This window comes from Lates calcarifer, linkage group LG7_1, assembly GCF_001640805.2.
Source record: "Lates calcarifer isolate ASB-BC8 linkage group LG7_1, TLL_Latcal_v3, whole genome shotgun sequence".
Classification (NCBI taxonomy): domain Eukaryota; kingdom Metazoa; phylum Chordata; class Actinopteri; family Centropomidae; genus Lates; species Lates calcarifer.
Window position 1 is genome coordinate 11,814,986 of NC_066839.1, and position 23,251 is coordinate 11,838,236.

Below are 23,251 nucleotides of genomic sequence, written 5' to 3' on the forward strand. Positions count from 1 at the left end.
TAGCAGCACATTTGTATTCCTAAAACGTCTTTTTGGAATATAAACTTGATGCTTAGTTAAATGAAAAATCTCTATTTTATGTGTTGCTCATTTTCTGCTTGTAAAATAAAGCAGCAGCAATCCATAATTCAGCTTTTCAGAAAGCCAGTTGGAGGGTACAGTTTGTCTCACCATCGTTTGTCACGTCATGACCTCATCTTTCCGCCATATGGTTCAGTGCCATTTTTAGCCAGATGGGCAGCGTTTGGCATATTTGGGCTGCATGAACTGTCTAGATTACACAACACTTTGTGTTAGTCAAGGATGTCAAAGGCGACCTGCTCGTGTCCTGGCGAACGGATTTAGCTATCATTAAGCTATTTGGGTGTTTGCTTCTGACCTGATGATTAAGCAAAGTCATGCTTAATGCTGGTCATAGTGTGATAGTTTACCTAGCTGTTCTGCACACATTTGGGCACTGTTCCACTAGATCTGTCATTGTGGCTGTGTTTTTGTGAGGAAATGAGTGACAGGGTTGGTGAGAGGAAATGACTGTTTGAATCATCCTGCTAAGAGATCAGACCAGCCAAGCATCTCTCCCCCTCTCAGAAGTTAAATGATGAATGCCCCTATCTCTAGATGAAGCCCACTGTAGCATTATGCATCAGATGAGAGAGACATTGAATTTTTCTAGTTGTGTACAGTCAATGACATACAGCGCACAGATGATCCCTCTCTTGAATCTACATGCTAGTGCCCTGACCTGCCTGCCAGTCACAGCTGTGGCCAAACTACGCTCATTAGCAGGGAGTCAGTGGTGCTGCAGCCACCGGCACAACCCAGGGACACTTTCCCAATAGAGGGACTTGCTGGCACCCACCCTCCACCCTGTATCTCCCTCTCCCTCTCTCCTCTCTCTCTCTCTCTCTCTCTCTCTCTCTCTCTCTCTCTCTCTCTCTTCTCTTGCTCTCTCTCTCTCTCTCTTGCTGTTTGTTTCTCTCCAACCCCCCCCCCCGACTTACACATACAGCAAGTGTTTTTTTTTTTTCTCCCTCCCAAGTCTCCTCTGCAGCACTTTTCTAACGCACGCACTGCTGTCGGCTTCAGATGTCTGCCCGGGATGGCATAACAATTAAGTCTTGTGCCTGCAAAAGCGGCAATGCTATGATGAAGAGGTTTGTGACCATAGTGTTACGTGGCCTTGTTAGCCTCTCAAAGGAGAACCCCATTTGGGCAAAGGAGCACCACCGGCCACCAAAGAAGGAGATCAGGAGGAAACGGAGGGCGGTCAAGAGAGCCAAGAGCATGGGCAGACGCAACTTAGTGAGGGCGGTTCGTATTTCTCCGGCGGTCAGTAAGCTGGGCCACTGGAGTTTCTTTTTTTCCTACAGTGTCACTCTGAATGTATAGTCTCTGTTGATGTGAAGGTATATTTGGTGTTCTGTATTGGCTCTCTGTGATCATTTTAAACCAGGCGCACATTTAAACCTGATCATGCCTGATTGGTTGACTTTGCTGATTGATGGTTCCATTTAGTAACTGGACTTGTTTGGTAGTATTAGGAAACATTTTCCAATATATGTTATTTCTTACATTGAGCATGATTGTAAAACATACACATAAACAAGAATGCATTGTATGTCCCGACACTAGTTTGATATAATCTACCATTTCCATTAGAACAAATTCAAATAATGGCATCAGTCTTATCTGTATTCAAACTGATGTTGTTGCTGGCCTCATTGGGATGTATTGTGCTCACTATCTTTTATTCCTGCATTATGTTTTATCTTGTTATGCAGCTGCCAGCATTCCAATATCCCATTGGGATTAGCAAAGTAATTATCTATCTGTAAAATATGGATATAACTAGTACACAGCATATTACTTTTTTTGCTGTTAATGCTCATGCAGATCAGATCCCAAAAATGACATCCATTACTAGTCTGTTTGGACACAGACAGAAGCGGCACGAGCTCATAGATGGATGGTACGAATGTGTCTGAATGTCTGTTGGATTTGTTAAGGAAAGCCACAGCATTTCCTAAAACTACAACATTTTGCCTGCGATTTGGCTCCAGCACCATGTCACCACTGTCAGTTTTCGGAATTGGCCGAAATATGAGCTTTTAGGGTCATAACCAGCTGAGTGGAAGTTAGCAGAAGCTCCCAAGCACAAATGATCATATTGTTTCAGTTACTCTGCTGCAGAAAATGTCAATGAATCACACAGTTGCATCGTTACAAAGGATGAGTCACTTTGTCTCGGAGAAAGTCCAGGAGTAATAATCAATAGGTAGCACGGTGACTAAAGCTAGATTATGTATGACAGTGGCAATTACTGTCGCACTACAAATGCACCCTGAGGCCACGTGTGCAGTTTTCACACATCACTGCTTTGCCTCGTAGTGCCCTCTAAATTGTGCATGTGTAAAATATTGCAGGTTATATGTTTTATATTTGTTTTTCATTAAGCAAAGTAAGTTGATTTGACAGCATCATTCACTGAGTCAAACACTGAGTCATTCTCTAAACACTGGGGATGGATTAGTGGTTTGAATGTTTACCCTTTTCCTGGTGTTTCTTCTTCTGCAATTTTTCATTGATTTGGTTTGACAAACTGGTGTAGTTGTTGGTCTAGATGGCAAGAGTAGGAGAGCCATTTGATAGTGTAAGTAATATTTAATTTAAATCTTAGTTACTTAGATAATTAGATTGGACTTCTTTTGGCTCAAAGTCTTCCTTGTTATGTTCAGCCACTGAGGCATTTACAAGAAAACTGGAAAGTTGAGCAGGTTAAAAGCAAGCTACTGAAATATGGAGGATCCAGATTCCCCCTTTTCTCCTCTGTTTATGGACAACGGGGTGAACTCACATTCAACCCAATAAACTCTTTTCACATGTTTACCTCATTTTGAACATCCCACAAAAACTCTTGGCTTTGTTATTGATATTTTCTCCATTCTCGTTCCCTATGCTTTATTCTGTGAGCTCTTCACAGCCCTGTTTTTCTGTGAGTGACACTACACTGTAGTGAGCCTGTCACATGAAACAGGAAGGCACACCTCAACCACCTGGAGTTCTCTGTGCCACAGACAACAATGAAAATCTGCCTGCCACTGCAGAAGGAAAAACGTGTCATGTAGATGTGCCACAACACTGAATGCAGAAGAGTTTACTTATCTGAATCCATTTGGCTCTTTCTCAACTGCCACAAACCAGATTGCATGAGAAAAGGTTTAACACTACTGCTCTAAACAAGGTAGATGGAAAAACTCATCCCATTTTCTTTTTTTACAGTAAAATATTCTGATAAGTGTGAGGCATAGAGTACTCCACTGCACCTTTCTTCTTGTATTTTGGCTTTATTCAACCACATTTTTGATTAATATCATCAGTTGATCCAGAGTTGTTTGCCCAGAAACAAGTTGTCAAATTGCGAAAATGAATTCCTCTTTTTTACATTTAAAACCTAAATTCAAAGTGGATCAGCAGCATTTTTTGAGACTTACAGAAGATTTAAACCCAGTGAGTTAGTACTTTGCCATGACTGAATCTTCTTAGATATGTTTCTATCAGCTTGGACCATCTGGATTTTGGGATTTTTTTTCCCCTCTTCCAGCGTTCCACCTTTAGGGGTAATACTGGATGTTTTGGAGCTTGTGTGTGTGTATGTGTGTGTAATGCTACCATCCAGATGGATGATAGGTCCATAGGAAATATTTGCTGATAGAGATTTGTAATTTAAATCATAATCAGAATATTAATATAAATAAAATATATATGAGATATTTCACCATCTGTTGTTGAGTTTCTGTCAGTCAGCTGTTGATTAATTATCATTTCAGCCCTCATATTCAAGCTGAAGATGCAAAGTAGGCAGTGCTGTATGGACCAGTCCAAAGGTCATGTCCATGTTGTGTACAAGTTAACTAAGGATGTATGGACTGATAGTGTTGTATAGTCTGATAGCTGCAGGTACAAAGCTTGCATTTAGGAGGGTATACTGCATGTAGGATAGAATTTAAGGTAGATTTGCAGTTTCCTCATATTTCCACAGAGTCAACATGTCCTGAAGGTTATTTGTTGAGAACATAAGAGGACTGTGTGGTCTCTGCTTTTACTGCTATATGAGTGCAGACAGAAGCATGTGAGGGCTTGCACTGCTATGTCTTACCTCACTGTATGTTCAGTGCTATGGGCAAGCCTTAGTCATTAGTAAACAGAAATGTGGCAGGCACAGGCATGAGTCCACCAGCAGCTCAGACAAACAGACAAAGCCGGTGGACAGCATAGTGGGCTTTGTACATTGCAATGGTTTAAGCATTCCTTGTATATTCCATATATCTTTATATTTTTGGACAGAATACTATTTTATTTACTTCATATTATTCTTCTTTCAGATGATATTGACGGTATACCTCAGCGATGGGGAACAGGCTGTGACTGAGGTGCCCATCACACCTGAGACAACGTGCCGAGACGTCGTTGAGTTCTGCAAGGAGCCCGGCGAGACCGGCTGCCACCTGGCTGAGGTCTGGAGAGGCAATGGTAAGAAATGGATGAAGCTTTGCTGTTTGTTATGGAGCCTGTGTTTATCTGCTGCAGTGCACAAAACTACCAAGAAATTCAGTGCCCTGCCATGTTAAAGAGAAAGAACAGAGGGTGTCATGAATAATGTGTAAAGGTGAAGTAATCTGAAACTCCATTATCACTGAGCTTGACACTTCATTTGCATGCACAAGAGTTTAATTTTTCGAAGCAGTAGCCTTTAGCTTTCCTCATTAATGTAAAAACAAGCACTCTATTAAAGAAAGTTCAGGTGCCGAACAGGGCCATGCATGACTACCTAAGTGGAGGAACGTCATGGAGAAGCCATTAAAAAAAAAAAGTTTCTCACCCTTGAAGAGCGGAAAGGCATGTATTAACAAAAATACATGTTCCCATTCCCATCAGCTGTTACCAGGCTAGAATAATTCACTTAAAGTACAAATTTGTAGATCAGAAAAAGGCTACGTGCTAGTGCAGTCCACAGCACTGTCACAACAGATTCTGCTCGGTCCAAACGATTTGGTCTCATCACCGTCGTCGTGCTGACACACCCGGTGTTATCAGCATTTTTTGCTGAGGGGCCACTCCTCTGTTGAAAACAACATCCCAGCCAAGGGCTTTATTAACCCACGTTATGCAATCGTGTTCGGCTGGTGCCTGACAATGCAGCTGTCAGCCCCCGAAACCTCCTAAAACCTCTCTGTCTTTGTCTCCAGCTCTTTGTCTCTTGGACTCTCTCTCTGCCCACAGCATGCTGTCCTCTTGAAACGCAAAAAAAAAAAAAAAATGTTTTAGCACACATAGTTATCCATAAATCTCAGTGCAGTCTTTCTAGTCCAGTCATTTTCATCCAGAAATCGTACACACAAACAGATGGTAGTATAAATTGGCTCAGATAAACATGTCCAATGTTGGTGATGTTCATAATTGTCATAATTGTCAGAACCAGATAATAGACACATAATAGAAAACTGCACACACACACTCTTTACTGCTATGCTGCTGTGTTTGCATTGGCCTGCACTGTGGGTTAGTTAACTTTACACAGCCAAGGTAAAACAAATCACAAGAACCCTTTTCATACTGCAGCATTGCCTCAGTAAAATCTTTATTTTTTCACCCTATATTCACTGTGCTTTAAACATAAGATCTAACTATCAGTCTTTTTCCCTTTTCTGTCACTTTTCTGTCTCTGCAGAGCGAGCGATCCCCTTCGAGCACATGATGTACGAACACCTGCAGAAGTGGGGGCCTCGGAAACAAGAGGTCAAGTTCTTCCTCCGGCACGAAGATTCACCAACTGAAAGCAGCGATCAAGGTGCGTACACTCCTGGGACTCCTCTGACTGGAGGTTCCTCAGCTAGTGGTGTAGTCTCTCCCTGAAGGAGGGTGGAGGGTTGTCAGGGAATCCCTGACACCTGCTCTGGCTGACTGCTCAGCTATGAACTCACCCTACTATCTCCAGTCTTTTGGATTTTTTTTATTTTTCCATCAGTCATGTGCGTCTTTAGTATCAGCTTTCTTATGTTGGGTTAAAATCAAACTATATGTGGTCTTCGTTTTTTCTTTGAACCATGTTATAACAGCACAGATTATCTGTAAACATAGTTTTATGTGGTATCGTTTTGTATTAAGAGTTTAAAAGGCAGTCTAGGATGAAGAAAACAAAGGTTAATTGATGCTTGATGGGACATGTCAAAGGAATAAATCATTGGCCCATTTTCACACAGTTGCAGTTGTGTTTGGATTAGAGTGTAGCCACATAAAAAAACAGGTGTAAAATGCACCCAAGCTCTAAATCAATCACTTAAACCAGCTCTGCACAAGATCAGAGACTAACTAGGGCACATTCATTTCTGTTCACTGAAGTGAAGTGTAAATGTACAGAAGGATTAAACATGAAGTGGTGGCAGAGAAACCAACTTGCTGTGATGTGATCCTGATCTGATTCATGTTTGATAGAAATTTATAGCCTGACTGGGAAAGTACATTTTTGCAGCAAAGGTACCATCATGATATCCAGTGATTTTTAGATATATGGCACAAGTGGCCTGTTTTCTATCATTTCCTGTGAAGTTTTAAATCATTTATTCTCATCTTTCCATCAAGAGTTTGAGTTAGGCAGCTTTAGTCAGCAGTGCTCATCCCAGTTCTCAAATCCATCTGTCAAGTGCAGTCATGTCACTGAATTTTCAAACTATTCCTGACAATGGTTGTTGTCTCTGAATCTGCACTTGTGTGAGCACACTTGCTTGTGCACACTGGTGTGTCTCTGCTCTGCCTGTGGTTGTGATGGCGACTGTTTCTTTTTGCAGGGAGTCAGCAGTCTCAGGATCAGACGAGTCGCAGAAGTGGAAACGCTGGAGAGAAGCACAATGAGAACAGGGGTGAGACTTGATTAGCGTTATCTAAATGATGTCAAAATAGAACTGTATTTGCAATAATTTGCCTCATTTCATGAATAAGTTAGGGTAATAATGGAAGGTAAGGTAAGTTAATTTATACAACACCATCCAGACCCAAGGAAATTTTATATTGAAAGACAATTAGACAATTACATTACATTAAGAAGACATTAAAATTACATTTAAAAGACAATAGAAACAGAAATAGCTAAAACAAATGAAAGACTAGAAGGGGAAAGTTATATATGTAAGTTTGTAACAAAATATCGTAACAGGAATGGTCAGTCATTCCAAAATGTCCTCTGTAAGGGTTTTAGATATTAGCGTTAAGTTCAAGTTTAAAATTTTAGAGGTTTTTTTATACCAACATAAAGGTAGTCAGACTGGTCAGTCCTCCTCTGTTTTTACATTATAGCAAAAAAATTGTATTTTTACCGTGTGGCAGCATTTTTGGTTTTTCATTGTACAGCACAATAATGACATAACAATATAACTCCAGTCTCTGGTCATGAGGTAAAAGTGTTTATGTCTGTGGACATATAGTGACTGTGATATGAAGCCAGTGTTTGAGCGTAACCTCTCAGACCCTGGTGTTAGTAGACTCTTCCATTTCCAGACGCTGTCAGTATTTCTCTGTCAGGTGTACCCATTGTTAAGCATGTTCGTCTCTAGCTTTAGGATGTGTGCGTTATGAGATGTGAATGACTCTGATAAGAGCAGCCTCTGGCATGGCATCCTTTCTCTCTGCGACCATCTGTCCCAGATTTCACAATAGTGAAAGTGTTGCAGTCAAGGAATCGTAACTAATTCAACCTCAAGGGTGGAGGGTAGAAGCCAGCGCAGCAGGAGATGGAGGGGTCGTTGTTTTTGGTTTTTAAAAAGAATTTTAGCAGTGGAGCACAAGAGCAGCCAGAAGCCATTCCTTTTATTATGCTGAAAACCCACAACCTCTGACTCTTGTTTGTGTTGAGGTAATACATATTTTTATGGATCTAGATATCAGCTATTGATCCATGTTCTGTTTAAACACTGCCTGCATCATGCTGCTGACCTATTAAACCCACATCATGCCACGGCGAGTAAGAACATCCATTTTATCATCACCATTCGTTCATGTAAAAAGGAGAACATTCATCAGCTACATGGCTGGTGCCTCTTAACCTCCCAAGTGCTTATTTGTGTCCGAGTTTCTTCCTAATATCTGATTTAGAGGATTATATCAGTCAGCCTGCTGGATGATATAACAGGCCCTAAGAGGATCATTGCTTTGGCTTTTCCACGGGCTGCTGCTCAAACCCCAGGGGCTTTCTGTCCACCAAGCAGAGCTGATCATCCTCTGAGAAGGGACGCTGCCTCATAAAGAGCAGAGGTGCCTCAAGGGAACAGTATGTGATGGCATGATTGCACGCATTTCAATTTTTCTTTTTTATTTCACCAGTTAAGCTTCCATAATTGATGATTGCAGCCTATTGGCCGTATTGAACCATCTCATTTCATTTGCAGAGAGCTGAAATAATTAGTCAATCAACAAAAAAAAAAAAAAAAAAAATCTGCAACTATTTTGATAATCCACTAATCGATTGTTTCAGTTTTTCTGGTTCCAGTCTCTTAAATGTGAGGATTTGCTGCTTTTCTTTGTCGTACATGATGGTTAATTTAAATTCACCTGGTTGTGGACCATTGGTCAAATTAAACTAGTAACTGGAGGATATTTCCATAGGCCCTGTAAGTGTGATGGCATTTTTTTAATTTATCAAAAGAATAAACTGCATATTAATGGATCATGAAAATAAATGCAGCCCTTTAGTTGTCCATGTCATTAACCTGTAGTTCTGAAATTTATGATTATTTCCAGTATTTGTTTATTTACAGTTTATTTTCTTGATTAACTGATTATTCTTTTGGTCCATTAAATGTCATTAAATGAAAAATACTGAAGCACATGTTCAAAATGCTTGTTTTGTCTAACCAATGGTCCAAAACCCAGAGACATTTAGTTTACTACCTGCGGCAAGATGAATCGATCACTAAAGAAGTTGGTGAAAATTTTCAGTTGAACATTGTTGCTCGAGAAATTGTCACAAATACTTTTATTCTGAAACTTAATCCTGATGATCAATAATATGACCGTTTTAGCTATTAATGAATTAGCTCTGTACAAAGCTCTGCAGCCAGTGGACAACACCCCTCCTCAGTGAGCTGTGACTGCTTTCTCTCTCTCTCTCTCCCCCTCCCCCTCCCTCTCCCTCTCCCTCTCCATGGTCTGCTCAGTTGGGTGTTTCTCTAACTCCCTCTTCATCACTGTCTGAGGACGCGTGTGTCTGTTTCTCTCTTGGGTGAATTGTCACTGATGCAGTGTTGCCTGAGTGCACTTGAGCATGGTTCTGTTGGTGTGTGTGTGTGTGTGTGTGTGTGTGTGTGTGTGTGTGTGTGTGTATGCGTGTATATGCGTGTGCATGTGTGCGCACGCCAGTGGCTTCCCCCACTCTCACCAGACATTCTTATATCTAAACGCCTTAACAAATGCCAGGTTGGAAAACACAGCCTGAATCATGCAGGGGCGAAGCTGCAAATGCCGTGCTGAGCGTCTTCTGAGACGAGATGATGTATGAGTTGTACACTATTGTTGCCTCACTTCACAATACTTTAAAAGGCAAATTATTCCCAAAAAGAAGCATGTTTTATTCAGACAAGATGAGCCACAGAAATGTCTGTCTCTTCCAATCCAGTAAGAGCGCTGCGCACAATTTTTTTGCCTTTTGCATATCATGTTTATTTCAGCTGGACTTTGTCGTATGTCTCCTGTTTTTACACACATTTTTAGGATCAGATCAAACATACATTTAACATACACTATCTATTTTACATGATGTCATCCTTCCTATGCCTATGCCACTTAACTCTTCATGTTCACTATGCCTCTCACTTAACTCACGATCCACTATGCTACATTTTTCAGTATTGTTAAAAAAAAAACAAAGAAAAAACCACCATGACATTTCCTGCATCGTCTCCTCTCTCCTCCCTCTTTGAACACACTTCCTAAAGGCAAAGACTGGGAGCGTTTCAGCATTTCAGTACAGCTCGTAGTTTGGAGGACTGTATCCACTGCTCGCTCACTCAGTATGCTGTTTTATTGAAGAGTCTGCCAGTGTGTTGACTGAGGCAACTGCTTTTAGGATTTTCAGAAGTCTGTAGCATGATGGTTTGACGGGAAAAACAAAACTGAATGTAAAAGTTATTTTATTCTGTGAGTTCTCGAACAACACATGGGTGCTGATTTCTGGCTCAAGAAGGAAATTTCATCTAAACTGTTTCTGGAGGTGAAGCTTTTTTTTTTCCCTTTTCTAGCACAGCCAATGTTTCTCTTACTTCTAATTGAGCTTTATGAAGGTAGATAACATTTTTGTGTTGCATCTGTTGTCTGGTTTACACTGTGTAAACCTTAAACCATATAGCTTTATGGTGTGATGGAGTTTTTGTCTCATTATTATTATGGTATAATGCTTGGTTGATTAATTAATTAATTAATTAAATAATAGAAGTAAGAAGTAATTGGCAACTACTTGATCATCTTGATAATCCCTTTGAACAATAACATTCTCTTGTTCTAGCTGCTCAGTTGTGATTGACCTCTGCTTTTCTTTCTCCTGTGATAGTAAACTGAATATGGATATTTAGGTTGTGGACTGTTGGTCAAAACAAACATTTCGTTATATCAAATTGAGCTTTTGGAAATTGTGATGAAGTTTGTTCATTTTTTTTAATCCTCCTGAGTCCAGGTTGATTTTGGTTCATTTTCACAGCTCTCACTGCTTTCATTTTGCCTTTGTGTAGCACCATTGAATCGTCCTTAACCCACATGCAACGCATCCTTCATCAGCACAAGTTTAACTGCCACAGTCATAATCATAAAAATCTTGTTATAGGAGTTGTAGGTTGTAATAAGTAAAAACAACTACAGCAGCTGATCTACAGTCACGAATGAGACAGTATGAGAGAGCCCCGCATCAGCACTTTCATGTTTTATTTCGCCATCGCTAAATTGTCTTCTGGTAATTCTATGCTCTTGTGTAATGCAGCGACCTTTGTCTGGTGATAGCTTCACAATTACGTGTGTGTGTACTTACACACAAATGACACATTGCCCACAGAGCCTCAATTCTCCTTCTCACTAACGGCGTCTCATCTCAATTAATTTCCCATCATAGTGATATTTGGAGCTTTGTTGTGGAGGAAGAACTCTCACTACTGTTAAGTCTCCCGCTGTTTGACCCTCTGGCTGCTGAAATCAGACATCTTACGGAATCATTTCTGCAAATGGCTTTTTGCGTAACTCGATTCTTTGTACTTTGTTTTTGTTTTATTCTTATGCAACGTTTTTAGCTTATGTAACATTTTATTCTGGATGTATTTTTCAGGTCTTACTGTCTTGCACATTAGACTTAAAAGTGCCAAAACCTTTGGGCTTATTTTCCCTGTGAACCAAAACCTTCAGCTGTGTTTAAAAGAACTGATCACCCAGCACCAATAAGAACAACCTCGCTGTTGGAAATGTTTAGAAATCCTTTTTTATCATCCGCCCAGGTCAATTTCTTGACCTGTTCCTGTGTGTTTATGTGTGTGTGTAGGTGGGGAATCAGCGTGTGGAGCTCACGCTGTCAGAGCTGCAGGAGATGGCCACACGGCAGCAGCAGCAAATCGAGGCTCAGCAGCAGATGCTTGTCGCAAAGGTAATATCCTGTCTTCATTCTTTTGTCTTCCCATGAATCATTCCCCTGAATATATTAATGACCTCTCATTGAAAAAGTGCCTCTTACTAACAAAACAGCATGATGCAGTAATTTGGCAGCCGTGGATGACTGAACTGGTCTAGTCAGTACTGGGAAACACTAGATGAACATCAGATGAGGCAGTAAATTGAAAACATGGCAGACTATAACATAAAGCCCGACTGTACCCTAGGTGAGCGGAAATGTGCGGGTCAGTCTGATACTGTGTCATGTAGTCTGATCACGCAGACACAGACTGGGCATTAGTTCAAGGTCCAGGTAAGTTCAGGACACAGCCCCCTCGAGCCTTTCTGAAAATGGACTTCTGTTGCACTACTCTAATCCAGAGAGTGCCATCGTGGCCTGAAACATGGGTCAAACGGTTATGTAACAGATGAGATGGGACGCAGTGTGAGTCACGATGCTGGGATCATCCAGTCTGTCAGAATGTATACCTCAGTCGTGCACAGACATTAGAAGCCTGCCAATTATTCAGCAGTATTGAACATTAAAGATACTACCTTCCCCTGACTAACTACAGCTCTGCGGTGCTTTTTAAAAAGTAGGTTTCTTTTTTGCATTTGGCAGCAAATCGCCGCACAACTAGTGTACCCTGTCAGTGTACGTGGTTTTCCAGTACACTAACACAGTCTGACCACAGTGCTTGTGTTGAGCTGATCAGTCATGAAAGATGAAGCCCCACTGTAGACCCGACGATAGAAAGACTATTTATTGCCTTTGTTGTGGCGTCTGAAAAGTAGGCCCCACTTGAAGCCCTGCAGTCATTTGGAAACCTGGGCCTGTCATTTCCTATTTTAGGACCTTAACTGGAGCAGTTCTCAGTTGGGTAGAGAAATGAAGTCATCTGACCCTTTCTCCAGCCTTCAGACAGTCTTGACACAGCGCAGCATTTCACTTAGTGCATACAGTAGAAAGATTTAACCTAGTTTTAGGTTACGTCTGCAAAAGGAGATATCTTGTAAGTTTTGAGGTGGTGCCTTGCTGGTTTTATATTCATGCATGTCTTGTTTTTGTTTAACTCACAAACATCGAAATATTGCACAGATAAAATAACAGATGATATATTTGTTTTTCTTTCTAACCTCGTATTTACCTCTTTACGTCTGTCTCGTAGGAGCAACGTTTGCGTTACTTGAAGCAGCAGGAGCGGCGTCAGCAGCAAACTGTCTCAGAGAGCGAGAAGCTACAGAGGCTAAAGGAACGCGTGGAGAGCCAGGAGGCGAAACTCAAGAAGATTCGGGCCATGAGAGGCCAAGTGGACTACAGCAAGGTCATCAACGGCAACCTGTGTATGTATACTGACCTTCAGCATGTGTGTCTTCATATTTATGAAGGCAGCCACCCATAATTACAACTGCAGGTATGAGTTCATGTTATTCACGCAGTGGCTGACACTTAAATTTAAATATATCAGTATGAAGGGTAATGAAAAAGGCCTGTGCTCACTTAAAGATTCACACTCTGTCACAGACTGTGAATGTATAAATATCTCAAACTTTATATTCATATTTAAACATCTAGAAACTTGGCTTTTGGCTGATTTGAAATTTAAATATCCCTAGTGTTGATAATGTAACTTTTATGTTAATAGTTCTTCTTGAGGAATAATGGTTTTACTTTTTATTAATTGTACATTCCAGAGCTTGAGAGTTAAGGATTAGGATAATAGTCAGTATGGACAGGACATTGTCATTGTCAAGGCTGTATTTCAAACAAAACAGACCAAACTCACCTGATGATTTAAGTGACAGTGAGACTATGAGTGACCTGATGTGATAATTTCCTTCTTCACATGCAGCTGTAGAAATTGAGCAAGTTAGCAGCCTGTTCCAGGAGAAGCAGGCGGAGTTGCAGGCAGCTGTACTGAGAGTGGAGCAGCTCAGCTTGCAGCTGGAGGACCTGCGGAGGGGAAAGCTCAACGGCATACAGACGGCTTTGGGTGGCCAAGTAACCGGTGCTGCAGCCTTAGAGCTGCGTAAACTCTACCAGGAGCTTCAGGTAGTGTGTCATAGAAATAAGTGCAACACTCAGACCCCACTATTTTTACTTTACCCCTGACTACACTCATGGCAGTATCTACTGTTCTAGTGAATTTGTACAAGTGTTGCATCCTCATTTATCATTCTCAGATTCGGAACAAGTTGAACCAAGAACAAAACAGCAAGCTGCAGCAGCAGAAGGAGCTTCTGAACAAGCGCAACATGGAGGTGACGCTCATGGATAAGCGCATCAGTGAGCTGCGGGAACGCCTCTACAAGAAAAAAGCTGAGGCACGTCAAAAAGAGAACCTCCCTGTAAGACTAGGAGCGCTTAACACATCTCGTCCTAAGATTGTTTTGGTTGAAATGCTTCTGACTTAAGTTCCTGCCTGTTTAAGAAGTCACTTCAGACACTCCAGTTGCTCAATATAAAGTGAAAAGTTAAAATTCTTTTCAAGTCATAGTGGAACCTTTTACCTTTCAACCCTTTTGACACGTCTAATGTTTGAAACTTTCCTGACTTTCTCCTCTTACAGCTGAACAGAGCCAACGGGCCTCCCTCTCCCCAGCCAGCTGCTGGGACTCTGGGTCGTGTTGCTGCTGTTGGACCGTACATCCAAGTCCCTGTACCAGGCCGACAGGAAGGAGGCTACACCATACCACCTGAACCCCTGAAGCCTCAGACTCTGGGTGTCAGTAATCAAGCCACCCATGGCCGCACCAAGTCAGGTTGGTGTAGTCCCATAAAATCCTATTTACGGTGCATATTTTTCCTAAAATGCAAGAAAGTGTAAGATAAGTGAAGCACAGGTGATACACTGTCTTTAGGTTGAGTCTTTGAGTGAGTTTCTTGTCATCTTCCACACTAAGAAAGCAGGAACGTGAACAGTTTAAGTAAGAAACAGCAGTTGAGAAGATAATTCCTGCATTCAGTCACTGTAGCTTACATGTAGTCCCAGAGGCAGAAGTCTTACACCACTACACATTTAACACATCTTGCATGAACACCTTGTGACTGAAATTCCCTCTTGGGTTCCAACTGTTACTCTGTCTCTCTCTCCGCCTGGACTTGATTTTCTATGATTTCCTTTTCCTCCCTCTCTAACCTCACTCTCTTCCTGTGTTGTGTAAACTCTCTCATGTGTCTGCGCTGTCCTGTCTGTCTTGTAACGTCTCTTGTTTCACTGTGGGGTGTGGGGGTTGGTGGGGGGGCAACTCTTCCCGGGGCAGACGGTGTGCGAAAGCCTCCCGGCCCTTGGAAGGTGTCTGATTTAGACATCGTTGTGGACCCGGTACCCCCGTCCCTTCCAGAATCACACCCGGGCCCTGGAGCCTCCACTGGCTCTGACGGCACGTCCCGTGAGTGCACAGTGCTGTGTAAACAGAGGAGATGGCACTTTCTGAACCTTTTCTTTCGCTTGTAGCACAGGATCCTCAGCATGCACTGGAGTTTTTACTCCTTATTACAAATATATCTGTCACATAAGCTTAGCTTAAATCTAAAGAAATTGCTAATGTCTTGAATTGGCTTTGAGTATAAAGACATGGTTGTTCCCAGTCACATCATGAACTCCCTACACTTTAACCACCTATTGCTGTTTTCATATTCAATAAAACCAATCATATTTTAAAGTGATGGGACGTAGATGATTTGCTCCACCAGTCTCAGACAAATTGGAGCTTAGATGCACAGCTGTGGAGGAGATGCATCTGTGCCTGGTTAACAATCACTGACTGATGGAAGCATCCTTGCTTGGCATCATTAAGCTCTCCTGCCTGTGCAGCATTGAGCCAGTTTTTCTTTTTTTCCTGAACTGGAGAGAGCACATGTTGACATTTCATTCGGAGTGTTTCCTCTGTGGATCGGCTAATGACGTCAAAGTAGTGGGGGTGCCATCTTGAAACACTTTCGTGCCATCTGCTGAAGTTTTACAATCTTAAATTGTAGCTGACATCACGCCTTGTGCGAAGACAGTGTCACTGACAAAGCACTGCTGATCCTGTGTGTATGTTTGTACACTGATGAGAAGGTTCAATGAGTTGAGTGCCTCATAAGTTTCTACATGCAAAACAGTCCAAAATATTTGGGCTTTGTTCTAATGTCATATCATTCCCAGCCTGTCTAACCTTAACCCTCACGCCACATTCTCACAACAAACAAGTTGTGAGAACCACTTTTAGTTGTCAAACACTTTACATGCACAAGTAATTTTACTTGTGCATGTTAAAATGTCATTGGATTCACTTACGAAATGTCGCTCTTAATAATCTGTGAAGGTATGCACTGGGTTAGTGGTTAGTTTTGGTAAAGCTGTTTAACTGTTGCTGTAGTAATCTCTGGCACAGCTACATTTACAGACGTTATAAAGAAAAGATTTCCCAATGAATCAAATGAATGCAGACCAGCTGCACACTGGCTGATTATTTATTCTAAATGTAAAATGCTATAATTGGCTTGAGATTTTGGGGTGTGTAATGAGTCAGTCATCACACTGCAGCTTCATTAAACAAAGAAAATCCCTGTCAAAATGTAAAACACTTATTGCTGTTGTATCATTGTGTCCTCCCTTTTCCATCCACTTTCTTTTCACCCTATCCCTGCTGTCTGAAGATACTTTCCCCCCTTTATCTTGCACACACATGTATACATATATATTCATCTGTTTAATCTTGCAGACACAGTACTGATAGAAGTGGCAGTACTTACTGTGCATCCCCGAATCTTCTACTAAATTGCAATTTAGTTACTATTTCCTAAATGTGACTAAATTAAAACACTACATGAGCAGTAGCAAAATACTAATACAGATAAATTCATTGTCATCAGTGCTGTGAAGTGAAGGCTCAGGATTTTTTGTCCTATTGATCAATAGACTCTTTTTAAACCTTAAGTCTGCTGTGTTTTTGATAAATTTCTGCTTTAAGAAGTAGGACAACTTGTGTATCCTTATGCAAGAAATAAAGAAATGTTATGATGTGCCAGATGTGTCTGGCAACATGGACCTTCAACAGAGGATGAACATTTTTATATAATTGACCTTAAATAGCAAAAGGAGAATATGGGAAATATATTTTTTAATGTCTCTTATTAGTGTCTGGTTAATAGGATTGGCTTCTCAAAATCCTGAACCATCCATATAATACCAATCCTAGGTCAAAATGGTACATATATATTAAAATACCATCACCAGTGTTCCACTGTATTTGGTTAATTAGGCACTTTTCAAATATTAAAAAGGAAATAATACCATTTAGACCTAGCTCTGGTGGACATGTTTTGTCACTACTTTGAGTTGTAAAAGAAGCCTATGCTTCTCACACCACCTCACTCAGCATGGTCTTTTTTCTCTTTTGCAACACACTTACTGTGTCCTGTTTGTGCCATAGCTAATGAGGCTGGTTGGCCTACCGTTGGCAAGACCAGCACAACTCTAAAGCCTCCTGAGAGAAGAGACTCAGGGACTGATACCCAGGGCAAGAGCCCTCCCTCAGGCTCCCCCGTCGCTCCAAGTGCAGAAAAGGTTTGTTGTTTTTTTTTTGTCCTTTTTTTATTCAGAGTAATGTCTACAAGAATGTTCATCTTCTTCTGTAACTGTTATAATTTTTTTACAAGACTAAGATCTCCGTTCTCTTTCCAAAACCGTTTACAGTGGTGGATGTTTGTGTGGTTTAATGTTTCTTCACAGGTGCTAGATTCCAAAATGGCTGTCTCTTCCCCTGCCATATCCAAGCCACAGCCGCCTCCCTACGGCTCCCACCTCACCTCCGCAAACTCAGCCACCTCCTTGGAGCGCCGCAAGGACGCACCTCCTCCCCCTCGCCCACTCCCAAACCCACCAGCTCCCGCTTGGCCCCGCGTCCCCCCCTCCACAGGGTCCTCCTCCCAGCAGATCCAGCAGCGTATCTCAGTGCCACCAAGCCCCACCTTCCAGCCCACTGCTGCCGCCGTTCCCCCCAGGGCTGAGCGAGCGCCTCGATCCGCCGCCGGCTGTGGCGGTACGCCCCTTCATCCCCGACAGAGGATCGCGGCCGCAGTCGCCCCGTAAAGGCCCCCCCACAATGAACTCCAGCTCCATCTATCACATGTACCTCCAGCAGGCAGCGCCAAAGAGCCAGCCACTCAAGCCTGCTCTCAAAGCAGGTAAGAGCTGTGTTTGAAGAGATTGTGAGTTTGTGAGACCTTACTGTAAATTTCCAATAGAGAAAATGTTATTATCGTGACTGGGTACTTCAGCTTGCTTCTGTATTGTGATATAGTGTCTCTTTCAGTACTACTGCTACTTTGTAGATCCAGGTTGCTCTTGAAAAAAATGGTCATTTGGCCCCTGAGCCTCACAGCATATTTTAAAGCATTTTAAATCATGTTCATCAAATCAGACTGTTTCTTTAATTCTACAATATCCGGAAAGTATATATTCTTTTGTTGTTATACATAACGATTTCCTGCTTGTCTTTGATTCATATCATTATAAATTGAATACCTTTAGGTTTTAGCCTTAGGCTCTGGGAAATGGTCAGGGGCTATTTTTGCATATTTGACAACACTGTACCTGACTAATCAACTCATTGAAAAAATAAGTGACAGATGAATTGATCATAAGTATAGTGACTGACTCATGTCAGTGACCTCAAATTTAACACCACACTCTCTCCTTGTCTCCAGTATATGGGAAGCCAGTTCTCCCCTCCAGCTCGACACCCCCCTCGCCCCTGCCTTTTGTCCAGACAGGAGGGGCCTTCCCATTGCTCCAAGGCCAGCCGAGCGGTGACGACACTCTGGACGGAGAATTTGATGATCACGAGGGCTTCCAGCACCTGGAGCCCTTGGCGCCTCCTCCCAGCGTGGAGAACATCCCACGACCGCTCAGCCCCACTAAGCTAACACCCATGGTACACTCCCCGCTGCGTTACCAAAGCGACGCCGACCTCGAGGTGCTCCGCAAAAAGTTGGCCAACGCCCCGAGACCCCTGAAGAAGCGCAGCTCCATCACAGAACCAGAGGGCCCCAGCGGCCCCAACATCCAGAAACTGCTCTACCAGAGATTCAACACTCTAGCAGGAGGCATAGAGGGTAATGGGGGCAGTGGATCAGGAGTTGGTAATGGCTGCAGGCAATGGAACACCATTTTATCAGCCAGCTAATCCTCCTGGATATCTGGGAGGTGACTCTGTGGCTGATACCGACAATGGTAACCTGCCCTCTGAGACGCCGCTACCGCCGCCACCAGGGGCAGAGGAGCTGGGCTCTGAGGCTCCACCGCCATCTACTGACGCTAATGACAACGAGCCGCTGCCCCCGCCACCAGAGGGAGATCCCGGTGAAGCAGAGGGACCGGAGGATGACGACAACAACAACAACGTGGGGAGCTCTGAGGCGTCACTGCCCAGTCCTGTCCCAGAGGTCACCACTCCAGAGGAGAGCGGCACGGTGGTCTCACAGCCACTGGTGAGACACACATACACACAGATTCAATTTATTATTACACTTTAAGAGTTACTTTTTGAATAGATAGAGTTGTAACTCATTCTTCTCCTCTCCATTGTTACAGGAGAAACGCACAAACCTGAAGAAGCCAAACTCTGAGCGCACTGGTCACGGCTTCAGAGTCAAGTTCAACCCTCTGGCCCTGCTGCTGGATGCCTCATTGGAGGGAGAGTTTGACCTCGTTCAGAGGATCATCTATGAGGTATGTCCTGACTGTTTCCATATACGTTCATTTGTGTGTACTTGCATGTAGGATAAGTACTTATATTTTAATCTTCTTTTTTCCAGGTGGAGAATCCAAGCACTCCCAACGATGAGGGCATCACACCCTTGCACAATGCAGTGTGCGCGGGACATCACCACATAGTCAAGTTCCTGCTGGATTTCGGTGTGAACGTCAACGCTGCAGACAGTGACGGATGGTAAGTCTGAGAGCTGGATGATGACACAAATACTGAAGAAATTATGTCGAGTTTAATTTTCACATGGTCTGTTCCTTGTGTTTGTGTTTACCTGAACAGGACTCCGCTTCACTGTGCCGCCTCCTGTAACAGTGTTCATCTCTGCAAGTTGTTGGTTGAGTCGGGAGCGGCCATCTTTGCCAGCACCATTAGTGATGTGGAGACTGCTGCAGATAAGTGTGAAGAAATGGAGGAGGGCTACATCCAGTGCTCCCAGTTTCTATATGGTGAGAAACAAAGCCAAGGGTGAACAAATGTAATTTTAAAGGGACTAGTTCTTATATTATTGTATCTGTAAAGATTTGAGAAATACAATCGTAATATTGACAGTCTATTTTGGTTTCTTTTGTGCAGGTGTCCAGGAGAAATTGGGCGTAATGAACAAGGGGACGGTGTACGCCCTGTGGGATTACGTAGCTCAGAACCAGGACGAGTTGTCGTTCAGCGAGGGGGACGCCATCACCATTCTGCGGCGACAGGATGACAGTGAGACAGAGTGGTGGTGGGCGCGACTTGAAGACAACGAGGGCTACGTGCCCCGCAACCTGTTGGGGGTAAAAACAAAATACACCATTTGTCACATTTGCTTGGTTTTTATCAATTTATCAGTAGGTTAATTTGATTAACTGATTAACTTGATTAAATTAAAGTTGTTGTGGGTGGGGGTAGAAAGTCTCTCAGTACATGGCATTTCTGATTTGTTTATCCTGATCAATGAGGGTACAGCTGAAATGATAAATGGATAAACTAATTAGCTGATCAACTGAAAACTATGTTTGTTGTTGATGTATGGTTTGAGTCTCTCTTCAAGCAAGAATGCCAAATATTTGCTGATACCAGCTTTTTCACTGTTAAATTAGTCAGAATTCAGACGAACCGTACAAATGCAAAGTAAGGAATAAATGAGAGATGACAAAGCACATAATAACAAACATGAACAGGTCAGATTAGTCATGTTAAACATTTCATTTCTCTTTATTTCCTTTGCAGCTCTATCCTAGGATCAAACCTCGTCAGCGCTCCCTGGCGTAGTGTCTCACTCCGCTGACCTCTGGCTAACAGCTGGACTAGTGACAAAAGAGCAGAGAACAAAGGAGCCTGGCGCTCCGTCTTCTTCCCGTGGCCATAACCCCTCCCCCCTCTGCCTTTTGCTTCTTACAAAATCCTTTTTCTCTGAAGCAGTGGGCACTAAACTCTTGACACACATATTTAACATCTGCACACGCGCACACACACACACACACACACACACACAGTGAAACACAAGCACTCCAAATGCGAAAATCTCTGAAACCACTCCATCCTGACCCCCCTCCCCTCTCACCCCCTCTACACCTTTCAACCAACCTATCGCTCTGTCATCATCCCAACTTGATTTTTCCCCGATTCAGTGTCAGCTCTGTATCAGACATCAACTTGAAGAATAAAACACTAACCCTCGTCTCAGTATTTCTTACAGTATTCACACTCCTTCAGCCATCTCCATCTCCCTCATGACGTCTGTGGTGGCACTGGTTTATGTGACACTAACCATATGGTGGCTTGAAATTCATCTTTAAGGATGAGAAGTTGCTGATTTTTGTCAGTAAAATGTAAACTGAGCTGTCGGACATTAAGTGTAATTTTAATACCAATTTGATCCCCTTGCACAAAGAAACACTAACACAGATAAATGTGCTCAGTGTTTGATTTTACTGTAGTCTAACCACCAAAGATAAATATAGATTTAGCAGTTTTAGTTCAGTTACTCCCTGAGACCTTGCAGAATTGTTGAGGTGTGAGATAATCAATTGATTTGCTGCTATCAGTAATGATTAACAGCTTCCAGGAGTTGAATTACAGTCTCATGGAGCAGGAAATTGATTTTGTACAGGATACTACAAAATGTTAAGTACACAGTCCAGTGAAAACAAATGCAGTGAATTAAAGCAAAGACAAACATAGATAGACAGCTCACAGATTGTCACTAGCCACATTTCATGAACATCTTTGCAAGACATGTTTGTTTACTCTGTGTCATCTGTTCAGAATCTGGAATCAGGACTACTGTGGAGGTGTGGCAAGAACATTAATAAATTATGAGGTTTCAGATAATAATCCGTTTTTTCTGTCATATGAGATTTCAAGATGTACCTAACTGTTTGAATGAGCAGTCCAAATATTTATGTATATATTTTTGGTAACTTATTATTCTTGAAATTAGCAGGTCATATGCAGGACTTCAGATATTGTCATGGAGATGCAAAAAAAAAAAACAAACAAAAAAGGGTTGCCAAATACACTAAGTACTTGTGTCAGTACAAAGGATACAAAGCTAAAATATCTCTAACTTTGGGTATTTCAGGAATTATTATTTGGGAAATCATTTTACAGATTGAGTTTTATCACAATTTGAGTTATAGTTTTAAATTTTTCTGTACTGAGGCAGGCAGTTGAGTCAGTTCCAGAGAGACAGAAAGACGTTAGCTTTTGATGGTATCGTCAGGTCAGTTTTACTGTTTTCCTGAATATTAATCAAGTCATTCACAGTATGTATCATTTTTTTTGATAAGTCAAGGCATTAATGTTAAATCCAATCTCACTTCAATAATCCATTGTTTGTGTCACATGATAAGATTTTTGCCTTTCTTGTCATTAAACTTGACAACATGGAAAAAGAAGTATCTCTGAAAACTTGGAAGCATTTCATGAGATGCAGACATTGCACCTCAGAAAACACTGGAATCATCAGCCAGACCATTTTACAAACTTTGTTTACCCCACTAGACAAAGTTAGTTTTAACACTCAATTTTAAAAACCTTTATTTTTTTCTCTTAGCTGCTAAGTAACTCTGGTCATCTAATGCTGCAGTTATCTTTCTGTGGCTGTGACAAACCCCACTTGAAACACTTAATCTCAGGACCAACATGGTGCTGCTGACACTGTTTCACCACTGAACTAGTGATCACATTTCTATTTTTATTCTCAACATACATCACCTTCATTTGAGCAGCGAACCAAACAAAAACAAAGTCTAAAATTTGAAAAAAACAAAACAACACATAAAAAACAGATCAGTTATGGGCATAAATTATTAATAGATAAAGAGACAGTTACTGTGTCTAAATGTTTAGAATCAGATTTCAAATTAGCTTCAGACAATCCCGAATTTGCCCCGTTCTCTTCCTCCAGCTGCCCCCATTTCAGGTATACGCGCTTCCAGTAACACTGATACACGTGTTATCTGTCACATTATTAAACATCTAGAGTCCATCAACTTGTTCTGAACCTTGAGTGACTGTGTGTTATGCCAAGTGTGCTAGTGGCCCAGGCTTTATCATGGCTTACACCTGTACATAGTGTGAGGAGATGTGTTATATGTCTGTTTGCTGTATGGAGTGGGCTTTCTGTATAAACGCTGTACTCACACATTCAATTCTGTAAATGTGAACAATAAAACAGAAGCTCTGGCATGAGGGATGCGTTTCAGTGTCGTATTAGCAAAGTGTGTTACATTTTATAAAATGTGTAGATATTGTAAGTATTTACTGAGAAATTACTCATCCTGAGGAACTGAGAGAATTTGAGGCCTGAATATGGAGAAACTGGTGGAAGTAT

At 41.9% G+C, this 23,251-nt stretch overlaps 1 protein-coding gene across 1 annotated transcript; it reads left to right on the forward strand.

The window, feature by feature from the left end:
• The first annotated feature begins 1,131 nt into the window (after positions 1-1,131).
• On the forward strand, positions 1,132-23,109 carry LOC108895616 (apoptosis-stimulating of p53 protein 1-like). Its single transcript, XM_051071875.1, is given in 21 exon segments — positions 1,132-1,302; positions 4,383-4,530; positions 5,729-5,848; positions 6,846-6,917; positions 7,576-7,577; positions 11,567-11,668; positions 12,843-13,017; positions 13,527-13,726; positions 13,858-14,022; positions 14,244-14,436; positions 14,938-15,066; positions 17,095-17,228; positions 17,394-17,645; positions 17,647-17,848; positions 18,371-18,801; positions 18,803-19,153; positions 19,257-19,394; positions 19,481-19,614; positions 19,714-19,880; positions 20,008-20,207; positions 20,644-23,109. Coding segments are annotated over 21 exon segments (3,516 nt in total). The 5' UTR covers positions 1,132-1,143; the 3' UTR covers positions 20,686-23,109.
• The last annotated feature ends 142 nt before the right edge of the window (positions 23,110-23,251 follow it).